The following is a 16,726-nucleotide window of genomic DNA, read 5'->3' on the forward strand; positions in this document are numbered from 1 at the left end:
AATCAAAAGGCACAGACTGGCTGAATGAATTAAAAAGAAAGACCCAACAATATGCTGCCTTCAAGAGACTCACAGAAAAAGACATCCACAGACTAAAGGTGAAAGGATGAGAAAAAACCTACCACACACACAGACTCAGTAAAAAAGCAGGGGTTTCCATCCTTATTTCAGATAAAGTGGACTTCAAGCCAAAGTTAGTCAGAAGGGATGAAGAAGGACTTTCACTGCTTAAGGGAACTGTACATCAGGAAGACATAATGATTATAAATATCTATGCCCAAACAACGGTGCATCCATGTACATCAAACAAATCCTTCTCAATTCCAGGAATCAAATAGACCACAACACAATAATTCTGGATGACTTTATAACACACTGCTGTCACCACTGGATACATCTTCCAAACAAAAATTAAACAAAGGAACCACAGAACTCAATAACACAATCAATAACCTAGACTTAACAGACATATACAGAATATTCTATCCACCAATGAGCGAATTCACTTTCTTCTCAGCAGCACATGGAACCTTCTAGAAAATAGACCATATGTTATGCCACAAAGCAGCCCTCAGGAAATGCAAAAAAATAGACACTGCCTTGTGTTCTATCAGATCATAATGGAATGAAATTAGAAATCAATGACAAAATAAAAAACAGAAATTACTCCAACACCTGGAGACTAAATAATATGCTATTGAATGAGGCATGGACAACAGAAAACATCAGGGAGGAGATAAAAAAATTCTTAGAGGTAAATGAGAACGACGATACAACATATCAAAATCTCTGGGACACTATGAAAGCAGTACTTAGAGGAAAATTCATTGCATGGAGCACATTTAAGAAAAGAATAAGAAGTTAACAACTAAATGACCTAACATTACAGCTCAAAGCCCTGGAAAAAGAACAGAATAACAGCAAAAGTAGTAGAAGACAGGAAATAATTAAAATCAGAGCCAAAATCAATGAAATGGAAACAAAAGAAACAATTCAAAAAACTGACAAAACAAAAAGTTGGTTCTTTGAAAAAGTAAACAAAATGGACAAACCCTTAGCCACACTAACAAAGAGAGAGAAAACTCGAATTACTAAAATTCGTGATGAAAAAGGAAATATCACAACAGATGCCACTGAGATACATAACATAATGAGAAGCTACTTTGAAAATCTATATTCCAACAAAATAGAAAGTACCGAAGATATCGACAAATTTCTAGAGACTTATGCCCCTCCCAAACTGAACCAGGAGGACATACACAATTTAAACAGACCAATATCGAGCAATGAAATAGAAGAAGCCATTAAAAACCTACCATCCAAGAAAAGCTCAGGACCAGATGGATCTTAGCCGAGGTCTACAGAACCTTCAAAGAACTCATTCCAGTACTTCTCAACGTATCCAGGAAATAGAAAAGGAGGGAACCCTACCAAACTCATTCTATGAAGCTAATATCACCCTCGTACCCAAACCAGGCAAAGACACATCAAGGAAAGGAAATTTTAGACCAATATCCTTGATGAATATTGATGCAAAGATCCTTAACAAAATACTTGCAAACCGTATCCAAAAACTTATGCAAGGATGGTTTAACATCCGTTAATCAATAAACGTAATCCATCATGTTAACAGACTTAAGGATAAGAACCATATGGTATTTCAATTGATGCAGAAAAAGCGTTCGACAAAATACAACACCCCTTCATGCTCAAAACACTAGAAAAAATAGGGTTAGTAGGAACATACCTGAACATTGTAAAGGCTATTTATGCTAAGCCCACGGCCAACATCATTCTTAATGGAGAAAAACTGAAAGCATTCCCTTTAAAAACGGGAACAAGACAGGGATGCCCTCTTTCACCACTCTATTCAATTATTGCCTTTGAAATACTAGCCAGAGCAATTAGACAGACTAAAGAAATTAAAGGGATACGAATAGGAAAAGAGGAACTTAAGCTGTCACTATTTGCTGATGACATGATTTTGTAGTTAGAGGATCCAAAAAACTCCTCCAGAAAACTTCTAGACCTCATCAATGAATTCAGCAAAATAGCAGGTTATAAAATCAACAAGCGTAAATCTAAAGCATTTTTATACATAAGTGATGAAATATCTGAAAGGGAAATGAGGAAAACAACTCCAATTGCAATAGCCTCAAAAAAAAAAAAAAAAAACAACAAAACAAACAAACAAACAAAAAAAATTGGGAATCTATCTAACCAAAGAGGTAAAAGATCTCCACAATGAAAACTACAAAGCGTTGAAGAAAGAAATTGAGGAAGACCTTAGAAGATGGAAAGATCTCCCATGTTCTTGGACAGGCAGAATTAATATTATCAAAATGCTGTACTTCCAAAGGCACTATACAGATTTAACACAATTCCAATTAAAATCCCTATGACATTTCTCACAGAAACAGAAAAAGCAATCATGAAATTCATCTGGAAGAACAAAAGACACAGAATAGCCAAAGCAATCCTGGGCAGGAAGAGTGATGCAGGAGATATCATTATACCAGACCTTAAACTCTACTATAGGGCAATAGTAACAAAAACAGCATGGTACTGGCACAAAAGTAAGACAGGTAGACCAATGGTACAGGATAGAAGACACGGAGACATACCCAGAGAAGTAAAGTAACCTCATACTAAGTAGACAAGAGTGCCAAAAACTTACAATGGAGAAAATATAGCCTCTTCAACAAATGGTGCTGGGAGAACTGGAAATCCACATGCAGTAAAATGAAAATAAACTCCTCTCTCTCACCCTGTACAAAACTCAACTCAAAATGGATCAAGGATCTAGGAATTAGACCTGCAACCCTTCACCAAATAGAAGAAAAAGTAGGCCTGAATCTTCATGTTGGCTTAGGACCAGACTTCCTTAACGAGACCTCCATAGTGCAAGAAATAAAAGCAAGAATCAATAAATGGGATAGATTCAAACTAAAAAGAATTTTCTCAGCACAGGAAACAATCAACAATGTGAAAGGAGAGCCTACCGAGTGGGAGAAATCTTTTCCACACACACATTTCAGACAGAGCACTCATGTCCAAAGTTTATAAAGAACTTAAAAAACTTTACACTCAAAATACAAAGAACCCAATCAATAAATGGGCTCAGGAAATGGGCAGACACTTCACAGAAGAAGATATACAGGTGATCAACAAATATATGAAAAAGTGCTCATCATCCCTAGTAATTGGAGAAATGCACATTAAAACCACCCTAAGATTTCATCAAAGTCCAACTAGAATGGCTATTATCAAGAACATAAGCAATAAGAAGTGTTGGCGTGGATGTGGGGAAAAAGGCACACTCATACATTGCTGGTGGAGTTGCAAATTGATGCAGCCACTCTGGAAAGCAGTATGGGGATTCCTCAGAAAGCTTGGAATGGACCCACCATATGACCCAGCTATCCCACTCCTCGGTTTATACCCAAAGGACTTAAAATCAGCATACTACAGTGATGCAGCCACATCAATGTTCATAGTAGCCCAACTCACAATAGCTAGATTGTGGAACCAACCTAGACGCCCTTTAATTGACGAATGGATAAAGAAACTGGTATATATACACAATGGAATATTGCTCAGCCATAAAGAAGAATAAAATTATGGTATTTGCTGGTAAGTGGATGAAGTTGGAAAATATCATGCTAAGTGAGATAGGCCAAGCCCAAAATACCAAAGGCCGAATGTTTTCTCTGATAAGTGCTTGACAATATATTCCAATGGGGGGTGGCGGGGGGAAGAGAAGAATGAAGGAACTTTGGATTGTGTAGAGGAAAAAGAGGTGGGAAGGGATGGGGGTGGAAAAACAGAAGAATGAAACAGACAGTATTACCCTACATATATGTATGATTACATGAATGGCGTGAATATACATTGTGTGCAACCATAGAAATGAAAAGCTGTACCCCATTTGTGTATAATGAATCAAAATATGTCTGTAAAAATAAAAAAAATTTTAATAAAAAATTAAAAAAGTATTTTAGTGAAATAAGTAATCACAAATTAATTTCTTAGTTTTTGGCTTAGATTTATATGTTTTCTAAAGATGAACACTAAAAATACAAATTAGATTCTCAGCCAATATATTTAAGTTTTCAGGCATTTCATTGGCATTTATCAGAATTCAGGCAAAGTTTTTAAGGATTTAATGTCATCTTAATCAATAAACATTGAAGTTTGTAGACTTGTCTAACTCTTGTTAACAGACTAAGAGTATGAGGAAAAAAAGTTGGCAAGTCTCTGGTAGAAAAGACAATTTGACTCCTCCTTTGCAATAATTCTGAAAACATTCCTTGCATGGCAGTTTTTCAATTTTCTCTGAAACTTATGATTCCACCTCATTAGGTACACTATTAGGACAAAAAAAAGTCACAGTAGCATTTTCAAACTCTGAGTGAACAACAGTGCTATAGCTCTGGGCAGTACACTTAATTATAATTGCTGGAGTGACTGGCAAGGGGTGGAAACAATGCCTTGAAGTGCTGGTACAATGATATTAAGACCTTAAAGAAAAATAGCAAAGGTTACTGAAACCTAACAAAGTTACCAAGGAAGCCTTTTTTCTCCAACAAGTTCTAAAACAGTATTTAATTTGTGGTGTTATATACGTCTTCATTAAAAAATGTGGAAGAAAGGAAATCAATATGTGCTGTATCAATTATGAGGAACAAATACTGTACCTATTTTTGTCACATGCTTGATAACATTTTTTTTTAAAGTTAGGTAAATATCTTTCAGCAGTTATAAAGTTTTTGGCCATTGATTCTTTAAATATTGTTTATAATACTTTCTTTCCTCTTGGAACTCTATTAGATTTCAAATTTGCTCATTCTATCCTCCTATCTTTCCCATCTCTTTCTTTTATATTTCTTTTTCCTGTTTCGCTTTGGGTTTCAGTCTGGATAAATTTCCTAATTTACCTTTCAATTCATTAATTCTTTGTTCAAGGCTGTTCAGCCTGTCTAGTTAGTATTTGGTTTGTTATATCTATTTTTAGAAGATATTTGATTTTTTTCCAGTATTCTTTTCTCATTTTGACATTCATTTCTTATACTATATTTACTCTCATTTTCAACATTGAAATTACTGTGGTTCTAAGACAAAGGTGAATCCCTCCAGAGAGAATCTGTGTTTGCTTCAATGAGATATCTAAGGATCCTACAGTCCAGCACCACATGAAACCAAATGTTTACCTTGAGTTTTCTCAGGACATTTAGGTAGCATGAACACAGGTTGCAAACAGACATAGGCAATTTGTTTATGCTGATGAATTCAATAGGAAAATGTTTTAATATTTTTAAATTTTCCACCAAACATCAAAGTTCAGCTAAGTCAATTTTTTGGTAGTCCCCAGAAGCAGCTGGAGTTGATGGAGGTAGCAGGTATTTCTCTGTCAACACTTTCCCTGAGGGTGGGGAGTGGGGGTTCAATTATCAGACTCCCCACAGTGGCTGGAGTCCCAACTTTGTCTCCTATGAGCTGAGCACCTCAAAGGGGAAAATGATGCTCAACTTTAATTAACTTGGCAAAAGTTCTTATGGCAAGAATCTGTTTCAGTGTCACCTCTCTGATTCTCCACTTAGAATCTTTACTTACTGGCCAATTCATAAAGATACATTGGAAACAGCACTTTAGTTTATCTTAGCTAAAGTTTCCCATGGCTGTATGACTTGTCTAGTTCTTTGTATAAACCTTTGGTATATGGTACCTAGTGGTATGCTGAAGTCAGCTTGTACAGGGTCATAACAGCCAGGTCTCCTGAATTCCATATTCAAAAACCTCATATAAGGAGTGGAAAAGTGGCTAAAGGAGTACTAAAACCATGGAAACTAGAAAAAGCTACAAATTCAGGACCACCTTTTCCTCCTCCTTAGTGAGATGGTTGTTCAACATTTAATATACATGGTGTAAATAGCTGAACAAACCAATTAGAATCTTCCAGTTATTATCCTTTGTTCTATCTTCATACATAAGCCTCTCATGTTCTCCAACAGATTCCATGTTATCCTAACATTTAATGGACACGGTTTCAGGACATACAAAAATGCTAATCACTAGCTGGGTATGGTGGTACATGCCTGTAATCCTAGTGACTTGGGGGGCTGAGATAGGAGAATTGCAACTTTGAGGTTGGCCTCAGCAAATGACAAAGCTCTGCAACTTTGTAAGAATGTATTTCAAAAGTAAAAAAATAAAAAGAACTGGGGATGTATGGAGATGTAGCTCAGTGATAAAGTACCCCCTGGGTTCAATCCCCAGTACCAAAACCAAAACCAAAACCAACCAAAAAAACCTAACCACTACCAGAATATAGTAGCCTCTCCAACCACAAGTACTTTCTGCAATAGTATATGACAGGTTCACAAAGAAACATTCATGAAGATGCTAAATACTATTCCTCAATTAGAAGTATAATTTTAATAATCTCACTAATTTAGAAAGACACACTTATTATACTGCTTAACCAACAAAGAAAAATTGTTTTGACTAATTCTGCCAAAAATTAGTAGTATGAACTGGGATAAATTCATTATTTGTTCTGAACTAAAAGTTTCTCATATATAAACTGAGATTAGATGATCTCTTAAGGTTCCCATGATTCTAGAAGGCAAAAGTTGTAGATTATTGATTCATATTTTAAACTGGCTTGTCTTCTGTTATAGAACTGCAAACATTCTTACTCAGTTTCAATGACAATAATTTACAAACCTATAATAATTTATAATAATTTCAAGACATGGCTACCTCCTGGCATTTCCAGGCCCCTAACAACATACTTTTAAAATTTAATATTTCTTGGGGCTGGGGATAAAGCTCAATGGTATATAGTGTGCTTAGCATGCACAAGGCAATGGGTTCAATCCCTTGGACAAAAAATACCAAAACTTCTTATGTATCAAATAATTCAAGATTTCAGATCCAAAGAAACATTTCCCTTACCGAAATTTTACCACAATCCAGGATTTTTGCTAAATGCTATATATGCATTACTTTACTCAATCTTTACAACGGACTTCTGAAGGATCCTCCTTCAGAATAGACTTCCTTCTTTTAAAAATGTTTTTGGGGCTGAGGGTGGGACTCAGTGGTGGAGCGCCTTCCTTGCAACATGTGCGGTGCTGAGTTTGATCCTCAGCATCATGTAAAAATGATTGAAGGTAATGTGTCCATCTACAACTAAAAATACTCAAAAAAATTTTTTTTTTGGTGATGCTGAGGATTAAGCCCAGGTTCTTCCTTGCACATGCTAAGCAAGTGCTGAACAACCGAGCTACATATTCAGCTCTTCTTTTAAAAATAAGTAAAACATAAAAGTAATATGAAGTGAGGTGTGGTTGTGCATGCCTGTAATCCCAGCTGAGGCAGAGGGAGAAGGTACACAAATTTAGGTCAGACTGGGCAATTTAACAAGATGTTGTCTCCAAAGCAAAACTCTTCTTACTAGAAGTAAAAATCCTCTGTAATATATTCCAAAATCCAGAACCTATCTTCAAGTTTTAAAGTAGATTAAGGTTATTTTATCTTATACATAGCATATCAGTTATATATATTTAAATATATTTAAATATTTAAAAATATTTATACACTTCCTTGTTAGAACATATAAACTACATTCTTTTTAATAGTTACTTCCACTGTATTACATAAGTTACTATAATGGAGTTGTTCAATTCTTAGTTGATGGACATTTAGACAATTTCTATTATTCTTTATATTCTGTGTGTGTGTGTGTGTGTGTGTGTGTGTGCATGCACCGGCGACTGAATCCAGGGCCTCATGCATGCCACAACCCCAGCTCTCAATTCTTTATATTATAAAGAATATTCTCATACATATCTTGGGACATTTGTGGGAACATATCAGGTTAAGAGAAATTATTATAACACCTTGTGACAGTTTAAAGATAGATACAAATCTCTGCTGCTTTTCCTATGGAAAAGAAATCTACTCTCATCTCCCTATCATGTCCTAACACTCTGGATCTGGACTAGCCAGACTTTGATAACTGAATAGGGCTATATACTTTCTGAGGCTGGGACTTACAAGGGCCACAGCTTCTGAGTTCAGTACTTAGAACACCCCTTCTTGGAACCCACATGACATGCAGGGTAAAAGTGCAAACAGTCACAAGGAAAAGGTCGACATGGAGAAATCAAAGGCTGTCAGTTATATCCCAGCTCAGAGTCTAGTCAGTCACCAGTATCAACTAGCTAGTTTGAGTAGGAGATGAAGTAGGAACTAATCAGTTTTCAAGAATAAATTTATAATTTGGGACATGTAGCAAACCAAATGTTCTTGAATAAGGAGTGGTCACCCTAGGTCTATGATAAAATGTGGCCCCAGGGTCAAAATGAAGTCAAGGATGGCACTGCTCTCCTGGATCTAAAGCTCTTTTCTTTTCTTTTTTTTTTTTTCTTTTTTGAAAGAGTCTATCTTACCCAGTTGGTGTCAAACTCCTAGACTCAAATGACCCTCCTACATTAGCCTTCTGAGTGCTAGGAATACAGGTATGTGTTACTGTGCCCACTATCACTTCTCAAACTCTTAACAGCATTAACTTACCTTATCTCACCTTGGTGGGTGAGAAAAATTATAGCTAACTGACTAGATTGCAATAACCACCAACTGCCAGCTATGTGAGTGGGGCATTTTGGCAAGCTTCTATCATCCCAGTGTAACTAGATAACACTGAAAATGGCGAATATCCCTTGGAGAAACCCAGAGGTATGAAAATTTGTTGTTTGAATCCTACTAACTTTTGAAGTGTTTTTATGTAACAATTATTAACACTCTCTCTCTTCTCTCTCACATACACACACACACACACACACACATACATGTATGCTTCTTTATTTACTTTTAAAAAATATATATATTTTTTAGTTGTAGATAGACACAATATCTTTATTTTATTTTTATATGGTGCTGAGGATCACACCCAGGGTCTCAAGCGTGCTAGGCAGGCGCTCTACCACTGAGCCACAACCCCGGCCCTATTTATTTACTTCTGAGCTAGAAATTGAATTCAGGAATTGTTTACCACTGAGTTTCATCTCCAGTCTTTTTATTTATTGTTTTAAATTATGAGATGGGGTCTCACCAAGTTGCTAAGGCTGTGAACTTGTGATCTTCTTGCCTCAGCCTCCCGCAATGCAGGGATTACAAATGAGTACCACCATGACTGGCTCAAACACTTACATTGCCAGACTCTAGTCCAAAGGTGTTCCCTCAAAATCATTATGTTGAAGTCCTAACTCCCAGAGTTCCTCAGAATGTGACCTAATTTAGAGATGGCATTTTTACAGAAGTAATCAAAGTTAAAATGAGGTCACTGGACAAAGTTCTAATCTAGTATGACAGGCATCCTTATCACTAAGGGGAAATTTGGACAGAGACACACATAAATGTGAAGAGACACAGGGAGAAGACAGCTACCTACAAGGCAGGCAGAAAGTCTCAGAAGAGACCTATTCATGGTTTCAGAAGAAACTAACCTTGTTGACATTTTGAATTTGGACTTTCAGTGCATACAACTGTGAGACAATAGATTTCTACTGTTTAAGCTACCCAGCAGCTTGTGATATTTTGTTACTGCAGCCCTAGCAAACTAACACAAAAGTGCTACACCAAATTATAGTTCCAAACATTATGCTAAGTGAAATAAGTCAGACTCAGATAATCAAGGGTTGAATATTTTCTCTCAAATGCAGAAGTTAGAGCAAAGTAAGGGGAAAAAAGTAGGAGGCAGGGAGGGGTCATATATCATAAAGATAGAAGGAATATCAATGGGGTAAGGAGATTGAGAAGGGACAGTGAAGGGGAGGAAATGTGGAATGAATGTGACAAAATTAATGTCACAAATGTGGAATGAATGTCACAAAAAAGGTGAATTCCACCTTTATATATACCTAAAAAGCACCAATTAAAAAGTGGAAGGAAGACCAGAAGAGTAGAGAAAAGGGAGTAAGAGGAGGGAGGAGGAAGGAAAGTAGGGGCACTGGGGACTTAAGTGGAGTAAATTAAATTCCATGCATGTATGATTGTGTTAAAATGAACAACTATTATGTATAACTATAATGCTCTGATAAAGCCAAAAAAAATTTATAGTTTCCACCAATATTATTTGAGAGTATCTCTTTTCCAATATTGTCACCAGTAATGCTATCCTGAGTTTCAACTTTCTTGTCCAAAAACTTATCTCCATTTTAATTTGCATTTTGGGCCATTCATTCATATGTTTTAACCAATTTTATGCTGCTCATCAATATGCAGAATTTAAATTGGCTTTGACAAGGTATTTAGACATTTTAGATGTATCATCAAATGGAATGGTGGTTGTTTTTGCAGTACTGGGGATTGAACTCAGGGGTGCTCTACCACTGAGTTATATCCCCAGTCTTTTTTATTTTGAAACAAGGTCTTACTAAGTTGCTAAGGCTGACCTTGAACTTGTGATCCTTCTTCCTCAGTCTTCTGAATAGCTAGAATTACATGAATGTGCCACCACGTCTAGTTGGAATGATTTTTGTATATGGTTCTAATATATTAAGTTTTAAAAAAACACGTTAGAATTGGAGATACAGATTTAAAAAGAAATTAAACATGTACCTCTTTTCTATAATGATTGGCTGCATCTAGATTATCCAAAATAATGGTGTCTCCTAAGAGCATACCAAATACTGGAAAAGTAAAATAGAAAAGGAATTAAATTAATAAAACTATCACTTATAACCTAAAAAGGTATTTTTTTCATAATCAGCATTTAATAGATCTTTATCATAAATGTAACATCTGTATAAAAGAAAGCCACCACAATATCCTTTACCTGTTTCACAGTGTTCTATGTTATCTGGAAATGTTAACAAATCTCGTGCGAAAACTGGATCTCCAATGGGTTTAAAATACAATTTTCCATTTCGGAAATGAGGTAGAGGTCTAAAAAAAAAAGAAAAATCATAAAAACAAAAACTCCATTTATTAAAATGTATTAAATAAAGTACATGTAGTTTAACCTTTATTTTATTTGTTTATTTTTATGTGGTGCTGAGGATCAAATCCAGAGTCTCACACATGCTAAGCAAGCACTCTACCACTGAGCTACAACCCCAGCCTCATATAACTTTTTAATGTAAAAAAATGTGGAAAACATTAATATTCTGAATGTCATTCTGACCATATAATCAACTCCAATTCATTACAAATGATATTCCTAAATGATTACTAAAACAATATTTACCACATAAAAATGTCTTCCTGGTTTCACCTGTACTCTCAGTTTGTATTATCAATGTAAGCTACTTGTTAGTTCGACAAAGAAAAAAGAAAGGCATTCTCTAAAGATGACCCCAGATGAGGTTGCAAACAATACAACTGCTTCATATGGAGATAGGCAAAAAGGGAAGGGGAAAGACCCAAGAGGGAGAAACTGATGAAGGAGGCAACTCTTGAGCACCCTGAATCTCTGTCCCTCCTCATAAAGAACAACTGAAGCCCCTGAATAACAATGAGATTTCACCGATGGTGGCTGATTAGTGACAGGGACTATTTTTTGGTATTCCCAGATTGAATCCAGAAGTACTTAACCACCTTTTATTTAGAGACAGGGTCTCACTAAGTTGTTTAGGGCCTTACTTAGTTACTGGGGCTGGCTTTGAACTCTCGATCCTTCTGCCTCAGCCTCCCAAACTGTGGGATTACAGGTGTGCACCATCATGCCCAGTAGGACTTTCTTTATATACAGGGAGAATGAAGGGATGATGGGAGCTTGATTATACAGATAGCTAATTTTAGCAAGATGCAGAATAACCTCCACCCCTTGCCGGGGCGGCGGGGGAGGAGGTGGGAATAAAGGGAGGCAGAATACTGGGAGTAGGAACAGAGAGCATAACTAGTTTCTAGAGTGAACTTTGGTCCTAAATACCAAATTTGTACTTTCCTTAAATCAAGCATTCTTAACTTGGTCTTTAGGCATTACAGAGATAAAAAGAGATTTCCTGGAGGGAAAATTTTTCTCACAAAATGTATTACCCTTATCAACACAGTAAAAATAAAATAAATAAATATATATATATATATTTTCCCTTTTTACATCCCCAGCCTTTTTAATTTTGAGACAGGGTCTCAATAAGTTGTCCAGACTGGCCTTGAACTTGCAATCTGCTAGCCTAAGCCTCCTGAGTCTCTGAGACTTGTACCCTCATGCCTGGCTCAACACTGTCAGGATTTTCTATGCTACCTAAAATGGATAATGATTAGCAGCAAGGTGGGAGATCTGAGCAGAAACAATAGATCTGAGTTCAAATCCCAGTTATTTTCTCAATCTTATTTTAGATGACAAAATGAAATAATACATAGATAACTGACACAGGATATGTGTATTTGAGTTCCTGGTCTCTTTCACATTCTTACTCATAACCAATTACATATACCTTATAACCAAACCTCTACTTGGGAACCTGAAAAAGTTATTGGCCAATACCGTTAAACACTTTACCCAGGCAACTTAGTGAACTCTTTTCAAAAAAGGGCAATAACAAAATTTTCCCTAAAACATATCTGAAAAGCAAATAAAATGACAATTTACTTAAAGAAACTACATTAATACTATCCTTATAACAACAGTCAACTAGATGCTCTTTTATACTTCAACTGTGCTATTGGCAGTTTTAATATTTGTGAATGACTGGGCTAACAACCCTCTTTACCTAAATGATGGCTTATTTTTTATAGAACATAAACAGGACAAAATGTATATATATATCTAGCCTTATTCCAAACAAAGGTATTCTACATTCTGCTAACAATAATGTTTTTCCAACCCTCCTGTTGCAAAGGTAAAAAGACTTGTTCTGAATTTGTGTGTGCATATGCTTGTGTATGTACATACGTCACATATATAAAACGAACATTTAGGCCAGGTGGTAATGCCTACCTAATACTCCAGTTACTTGGAAGGCTGAGGTAGAAGGATTAAAAGTTTGAGGCCAGCCTGGTAAACCTAGTGAGACCTTAATAATCTTTAAAAAGTGCTGGGAATGTAACCTGGTGGTAAAGCACCCCTGGGTTCAATTCCCAGTATCAAAACAAAACAAACTACACATTTAACCAGCAATAAAATATATACTCAATACACTACAATACTGATATTAATGAAATATGTTCATATGTGATGAAGTCAAGAATAATATAGATAATTTGAGTCTCTGTTTGTTTCAGAGGAATTATTTTTATTTCATTTGTGGTGTTGGGAACTGAAGCCAGTAACTTGCACACATTAAGGCAAGGGCTCTACCACTGAGTTAGACCACCAGTCCTAGAAATCTTAAAACAAAACCAAAACACTTTTACTTTTTTACTAACCTTTTCCAATCTGGAAGAGTCTTCTTATAAATAGAATCCAAAGGTAACACCTGTTGACGACCTTGGGTTTCATCATAGATACGACGTGCAGCATCAGTGGTTAGGGTGACCACACAATCCATGTCACTTGCAAGATGCCAAGAAATAACCATTGCAGCTCTATCATCTTCAATTTGTGCTAGATGTGCTATCTATAACCCATTTAAAAAAATCAAGTGGAAATTAGGAATATAAACATAAAAATTTGGTATTATTCCAAATAAAGGTATTCTATATTCTACTAATAAACATAATGTACTAAGTAATTAATGTTTTTAGACTTAAATTCAAATACAGTTATAATAAATATGCCCTCTTGTTTTATGTATTATAATATTTCTTTCGTAAAACAAATCTAAAAATCACAAATAGTAAGATTTTTTTTTCATCATTTGCCAATAGGAACACTTCTTTGGAGTTTAGGAAAATAATCACTTTTCTATTTATAAATACTTGCCTAAGTCACAAGCATTCCTGCTCAAGGTTCACCAAGGTTGGGCTACTGTAGCTAATATCAAACCTCATTCATTATATTGGTATGGTCATGTCTACCCTTTATTTTTGCCTAATGTGATAGCACAAACTTGCCTAACAATAAGAATGTTTTGTATCTATGTTAGAAACATCATACTGTCTGCCTTTGTTTTCCAATTCAATAGAAATTAGTGGGAAAAAGTATGAAAACAAACATGCAAAAAAAAAAAAAAAAACCTAGTACATGCAAATGAAGAAAAAAAATCTCTAGTCAATGTAGGGAAGATTAATAGAGGCATATAAAGCCAGAAGAAACAGTTCTTGTTGTGACAATTAGATTTATTTTCTGAAAGAAATACTATAAAACAATGGAGTAAAATCTATGAGGCTGTACTAAATTAACTTTAAACATGCATATATTTAAATATATCAAAAAATCTTACAAATGCTATAAATTCTTTCTTATTTAGGAATGGGATTTCAAGATATTTGGAAATGAGGAGGAAAAGACTAAAATGTCCAACTTAAATGAGGTATTCACACGTTAAAACTAAATATACTAGAAGATTTTGGAGGAAATCATCTATTGCTCCTCACTATATTTTCACTATTATCTGTTTTAGTTTTAGGGTAAATGCCAGAAAGAATTTTTTAAAAGCAATCAACAAAGAAAATGTAAGGATGATTTGGAGTAATTAGAAAGTTTTCTCTAATGGTAGTGTTTGTACTTCCAAGGGGACAGAGGAGAAATTACATGAAATAAAATTTCAAATATTTCCTCCAGGATTTTCAAGATATATGATGAAGAATTTTTAAATAGGAGACTTTAAAACATATTTCTCCTCCTGAAATTTATTTTATACATTGCTAGAACTCATACTCTGAACAAAGAATTTTATTTTGAGTGAACACTAAAATGCACAAAGAGACTACAGGTATCTTTGTACACATGTACACATGCTTAGAATAAGGTCTCTTATAAGTTGGTTCTGGAGAATACCATTTTAAAACACTGTCTATTAGCATCTTATTTTCTAATTTATGAATGCACATTCTTAATTTTTCAGTTTTTAGGTTTGAATTTGGATAATAATGAAACATGGTTTTGGCAATAAACAATGCTACATATTACCCCTTGTTTTCAGTGTGTAGTTCAATTCCAGGGTAGGTGACAGTATATAAAGTTCAGACTCCCATGAACTCTGGAGTTAGAGACACCATGGTTTACATCTAAGCTCTGCCTTTAAGTATATCTTAACAATTAGGATTTAAGTTCCTTGAATGTCAATGTCCTCATGTATAAATCAGAAATACCATAAACTGTTTACACAGTGGTTATTGAAACAGAATAATGTACACAAACAACAAGTACAGACTTTGGAGTCAAACTCCCTGAGTCCTGGATCTGCCTTGCTGCTAGCCATGTGACTGTGAGCAAGCTATTCAGTCTCTCTATACCTCAGTTTTAAAAAGGCAGTAAAGGCAACAAGATATATTAAATAGAAAAGTCTAAAAAGTAAAATACATGTATATATGCCATAAACCTAAACAGCATTAAAAACCAAGTGTGTCAAGAAAAAAATCTATAAAAAATATGAGAATGACTTATTAATAGCTGCAAATAGAAATTCTAATTGAGAAAAATATAATATAGAATGTTCATGATTAAACAGTAGGATTAAAACAATTCATTTGACAGAGGAAACTAAAGAGGGAAAGGAAAACAGAAGAATGGTACTCTTGCCATTGGCAGCTTGTTTTTGCTGTTGTTTTTTCTTAAATTCTAAGGAATTTGCTCCAACATTAGACATGGAAGACAGAATTCTTCTGATAGTTCTCTTTTCTATTGTCTCCCTTAAGTTTCAATCACTTATAAAAATCTCCTACAACAGGGATCCAAGATGGCGGACTAGAGGGAGGCTGCAATCCTTGTTGCGTCGTAACTCGGGTTTCAAGCAGAGGATATATGTTTTTTGGTGAGGCAGTTTTTGCTACTTACGGATCTCCTGCTGTTTACCCCATTTATCTACTGTGATCACCTGCAATCTGCCAGCATTTTTTTTTTGAGTGCAGATTGCTCACTGTCAGGCACCTATCATTCACCATTTGCCTGCCTCTTGCCTGTCCATTGCCTGCCTTTCATCTATCCATCACCCACGTCCCGAGGTTCACCTCCTGATCATCTGACAGCAGTCAGCGAACTGACTGCAGACCACCAGTGGGGGACCAGCTGCCTGATGCTGCCGGGAAGTTCACTGTCACAGTACCTGCAAGTTTCGTTACACGTGGCTGCCGCTATTTTGAGACAACAATCAGGCCCTGTAGGACCCCTGGCCGGACTGACCGAGCCCCGTCTCCAGGATTCCTCAGCCTGACCGATCATACCCTGCCTTCGGGGACCTCACATAGACTGACTGCACCCCGCCCCTGATGAATATTGATGCAAAGATCCTTAACAAAATACTTGCAAACCGTATCCAAAAACTTATGCAAGGATGGTTTAACATCCGTAAATCAATAAATGTAATCCATCATGTTAACAGACTTAAGGATAAGAACCATATGGTATTTCAATTGATGCAGAAAAAGCGTTCGACAAAATACAACACCCCTTCATGCTCAAAACACTAGAAAAAATAGGGTTAGTAGGAACATACCTGAACATTGTAAAGGCTATTTATGCTAAGCCCACGGCCAACATCATTCTTAATGGAGAAAAACTGAAAGCATTCCCTTTAAAAACGGGAACAAGACAGGGATGCCCTCTTTCACCACTCTATTCAATTATTGCCTTTGAAATACTAGCCAGAGCAATTAGACAGACTAAAGAAATTAA

The 16,726-nt window shown here is 35.7% G+C and overlaps 1 protein-coding gene across 2 annotated transcripts in view; it reads right to left on the reverse strand.

The window, feature by feature from the left end:
- SMCHD1 (structural maintenance of chromosomes flexible hinge domain containing 1) overlaps positions 1–16,726 on the reverse strand; it is a 159,392-nt gene that overhangs the window by 20,286 nt on the left and 122,380 nt on the right. Inside the window, exons 42-44 of one of the 2 annotated variants that reach the window (XM_079108270.1) lie at positions 13,378–13,568; positions 10,844–10,953; positions 10,627–10,697 (exon numbers count right to left, since the gene is read on the reverse strand). In XM_079108270.1, the coding sequence (XP_078964396.1) occupies positions 10,627–10,697; positions 10,844–10,953; positions 13,378–13,568 (372 nt within the window). The remainder of the gene's footprint in view (positions 1–10,626; positions 10,698–10,843; positions 10,954–13,377; positions 13,569–16,726) is intronic. The other variant, XM_079108271.1, reaches the window with a different exon arrangement.

The sequence above is a fragment of the Sciurus vulgaris genome (assembly GCF_902686455.1).
Source record: "Sciurus vulgaris genome assembly, chromosome: 13".
Lineage (NCBI taxonomy): Eukaryota > Metazoa > Chordata > Mammalia > Rodentia > Sciuridae > Sciurus > Sciurus vulgaris.